A 4,103-nucleotide genomic window follows, 5' to 3' on the forward strand; every position below is an offset into this window, starting at 1 on the left:
GAGCAAATATACCCTTATTGTTTTTGTAGTCCTGCTACGAGCTTTTGGGAATATTTTCATCATGTAAAGTAGCTTTCAGATGTCTGCTTTATAAATCCAATTGTTAACACTTGTTAATTTTCCACTTTAGAAAGGAAGTCATGTTTCTCTGAGGACTCTTTTGGGAAGAAGAATATTTTATTTTAAAATAGTTTTTCAATTTCATAATTTGCTGCAATTTTTTTACCAAAAGGCCATGGAAGCCTGTTTACATAAGTGAAGAGGGAAGCTTACTTTCCCACTGCTTCCACAAAATATCATTAACTGCCATAACTATGCTAATTGCCCTTGAAATGCATCTTACTGGTTAGAGAAATAATGCATTTAGGTAATATTTAACTTCTTTTTCCTCAATTACCTTTTATTAGGAGTCCAGAAGGTGTCAGAGTAAAACTGTTGCACATCTCCCAGGAAAGGCTTGTGTTTTCAGAAGGAAGCCAACCAGAGATACATTATTAAAGGGAATAATTAGGACCAACATTAACATGGCAAGCATGGCTGTTCAGTTACTGGGCTTCTTACTAAGTCTCTTTGGTCTAATTGGAACCTTAATTGCTACTATTCTGCCTCACTGGTGGAGGACGGCACATGTAGGCACCAATATTATAACAGCTGTGGCATACATGAAAGGGCTCTGGATGGAGTGTGTCTGGCATAGCACTGGCATCTACCAGTGCCAGGTCCATCGGTCTCAGCTTGCACTGCCTCGGGACCTTCAAGCAGCTCGTGCCATGATGGTGATTTCCTGTGTTATTTCCACACTGGCATGTGTGGTTTCTGTTATTGGCATGCATTGCACTCGATGTGTCAAAGGGGTCTCTGCCAAAAGTTCTCTCGCTGTCTCTGGTGGAATCTTTTTCATCCTAGCTGGTCTCATATGCCTGGTTCCTGTTTCTTGGACTACTAATGATGTGGTTACAGATTTTTACAATCCCATGCTTCCCAACGGGATGAAGTATGAGATAGGACAAGCTCTTTACCTCGGTTTTTTCTCTGCATCTTTGACTATACTTGGTGGAGCTCTACTGTGTACATCATGCCAGAGTACTGAGAACAACATACCTTACCAGCCACAACCAAGGAGCACAACAAGGGCTGCTCCCTCATATAGACCACCAACTGCCTACAAGGGGAACCATGCTTCTTCTCTGACATCTGCTTCACGAAGTGGCTACAGATTGAATGACTATGTGTGAGTTTCTCAAGATTCACCTGTGAGTCAGAACTGCTCTATAATGGAGGTGTATGACATAAAACTAAGCTAAAGAACACATAATTTATGAGAGTTTTGACACAAAGTTTACCATTATTTATGCAAAGAAACAACATGAAATTGTTTGCTTTGAAACTGAAATAAATAAATAAATAAATAAATAAATAAATAAATAAATGTGTAGTATTATAGAGGCTGCAAATTTCTCCCTATGTGATGTCAACAACCTTAAGCTGTGGATGTAGTCAGTTCTGATTAAAAGTAACGTTTGTACTTTTATCAAGTTTCTAATACTAAAACCTGCTTTCACAAACAATAAAGGGTTAACAGTAGAGCTGGTTGAAATTTTTTCAATGGAACAATTTTCCATTGAAAAATAATGTTTCATCTACGTCAAAACATTTTAGGGTAACATTGATTTGGACTAAATTATTTGTTCAACTTTCTCATTTCATTTCAAAAACATCAAAACATTTAAGTTTGATTTTATCATTTTGTTGGTTGTATATTAACACATTAAACTATGATATTATATAATATTATAAGATTATATTTCATATTATAGATGTATTTGATATTGTGCTATAATGTTTTGACCTTGTCCAAACAAAATATTAGAACACTGTCATAATGAAACAATGCAACATTATCGAAACAAAACATTCTGATGTTTCCTAATCAAAATTGCTTGAAATTTCTGTTCCAAGAAAAATGTTACCATTTTGACTTTTTGTTCTGATTCAGAATGAAAACAAAGGTTCAAATGTCAGAATCTACCACAGTACAATGCTATTTATTATCTTGATTACAATAATGCCTTTTATTATCTTGTCCCAGAAATTTCAAGAGTAATCAAAGGTATTAATTTTTTAGTCTCTCAGTTATATTACTTTATTGTAGTTGAAGCCTGACTGAAAGCTCACTGAAGTCAACAGCAGTTGTTTCCATTTACTTCAGTGGGATTTTGATCAGGCCATGACAAAGAACGCACAGATGAAGCCAACTTCCAAAACACATAGGGATACGTCCAATTCCAGAAAACATGGATTGTACCATTGATTGTGATGCTTGCTGGACAGAGTCAGAAGTAAAGCCAAGGCCAAAACACTGGTTGAAAGCAATTTACATTTAAAATCATGGTAAAATGAAATTATGCCACAATACATGCAAATAAAAATGTCCATCTTCATTATATTGTAATAAAGGCCAACAGAACATGTAATGCACAGTACAAAACTGTCACAAAGAATAAAAGCAGTAGATTTCTGTTAACCCCATTTGGGCAACATATGAGCCAACAGACTAACAGCTAATAGGGTTAAGAAAAACACTCTCCACACCTGAGAGTCAACTGAACTTGCTGAACTTCACTTGGCAAAAAGCCTGTTCGTAATTAGTGTCACCTGGCAGCACTTCCACAGCTCAGATTCTAAAAAAACACCAACAAGAAGTCCTTGTGGCACCTTAGAGACTAACAAATTTATTTGGGCATAAGATTTCGTGAGCTAAAACCCACTTCATCAGATGCAACAACATCAGAATCTGTCAAGTTTCCAGTGTTTTCACTATAAACCCTTTTTTTTAAGAGGCTGATCAGCCATTTTATTCACATTTGGCTTGAAATTTGACATGGACGTTTTCAGCAGAGGTACAATTTATTATCATCATTATTATTTTAAACAGACGCTTGATTGAAAAAACTAATAACTTTATCTTTCAAATTGATATTAGATAGCCCTGCTGGCCAAACATCGACTTGATTTTTTTTTAAATCGTATTTTCATATATGATTAATGCACTCAGTTTTCCCTACTGTAGATATTGTATATTATGTGAAACCTAGGCTTTGTAGAGGGACTTTGTTATTAGAACAAACCTATCTTAAGTAACCACATCGGGGACAGAGAAAAACGAGTTGTTTGACACAGGTGGTTTTCTAACAGGTGGAGCAGAATTATGCTTAGTACATTAGGGGAGTCTTTGAGATGGTCTTTTAAGACAAGAGGTAGCTTCATAAAGATGTTTTTTATGGAGATTTTACTGTACGCACATTATAGTGGGTCCAGCCAAGCAATTATGATATCAACCTTGAGCAAGGATTTTGTGCAGTCATGAATACAAGTCCAAGTACAGGAAATGAGCTATGTAGTATGCTTACTACATACTGATAAATTATTCCACTTGCCAAGGTGCTTGTGCAGTGGGAATACTAATGTGTAGTACTATTTTACTGCACAAATTCCCAGTCAAATGGAATGTGTGTCAGTAGTAAGAACAGTTTGTAAACTCCTGGCAAAAAGTCTGGAACTGCTCTGATGTCAATAAAAAGAGAGGAATGGTTTATTTCACAGTGTGTTATGGGCCAATGGATCTCATTCCATGCTAACGGGATGAATTCCCTCCCCCCCCCTTTTTTTTTACTATTGTTTTAAAAAGATATCCTTATTTATACAAATGATATAGAAGGTCTGATTTCAATTGATAAAGGAAAATATAAATACTAAATTTGAATTCATGCTGCCTTTAATTACAACTTACCTTCCTATTATGCCAAGCTGTTGCAACATATATTGTTGGGGCAAATTCTGCCCTCAGTTGTGCACAAAGGGCTCCCACTGAAGTGAACAACAGTTGTACGTACACAGACAAGGGAAGGATTTGGTCCCATGACATGTAAAATGATGCACTGCTCTAAGACCTTAGCAGCTGAGTGACTTCCCAATAGCCTTAAAGAAGTAAGTCCCATTGTCTTCAGTGGGATTTCCGGGTAAATAATATGAAGTAGGGAGTTTGGTTTCATGGAACACTGGGCTACCTTTTATGAGAAAAAGGAGCTGTACACTTTGGATGA

General features: G+C 36.3%; 1 protein-coding gene across 1 annotated transcript; it reads left to right on the forward strand.

Moving 5' to 3' along the window:
- The first annotated feature begins 524 nt into the window (after positions 1-524).
- Positions 525-1,235, forward strand: CLDN14 (claudin 14). The gene has a single exon (XM_030552264.1). The coding sequence runs from the start codon at positions 525-527 to the stop codon at positions 1,233-1,235; it is 711 nt and encodes a 236-aa protein (XP_030408124.1).
- The last annotated feature ends 2,868 nt before the right edge of the window (positions 1,236-4,103 follow it).

The sequence above is a fragment of the Gopherus evgoodei genome, chromosome 1 (genome assembly GCF_007399415.2).
Source record: "Gopherus evgoodei ecotype Sinaloan lineage chromosome 1, rGopEvg1_v1.p, whole genome shotgun sequence".
Taxonomy (NCBI): domain Eukaryota; kingdom Metazoa; phylum Chordata; order Testudines; family Testudinidae; genus Gopherus; species Gopherus evgoodei.

Bases quoted from the DNA above. Each gene is read 5' to 3' on its own strand.
- CLDN14 (XM_030552264.1), top strand. From the start codon at position 525: ATGGCAAGCATGGCTGTTCAGTTACTGGGCTTCTTACTAAGTCTCTTT.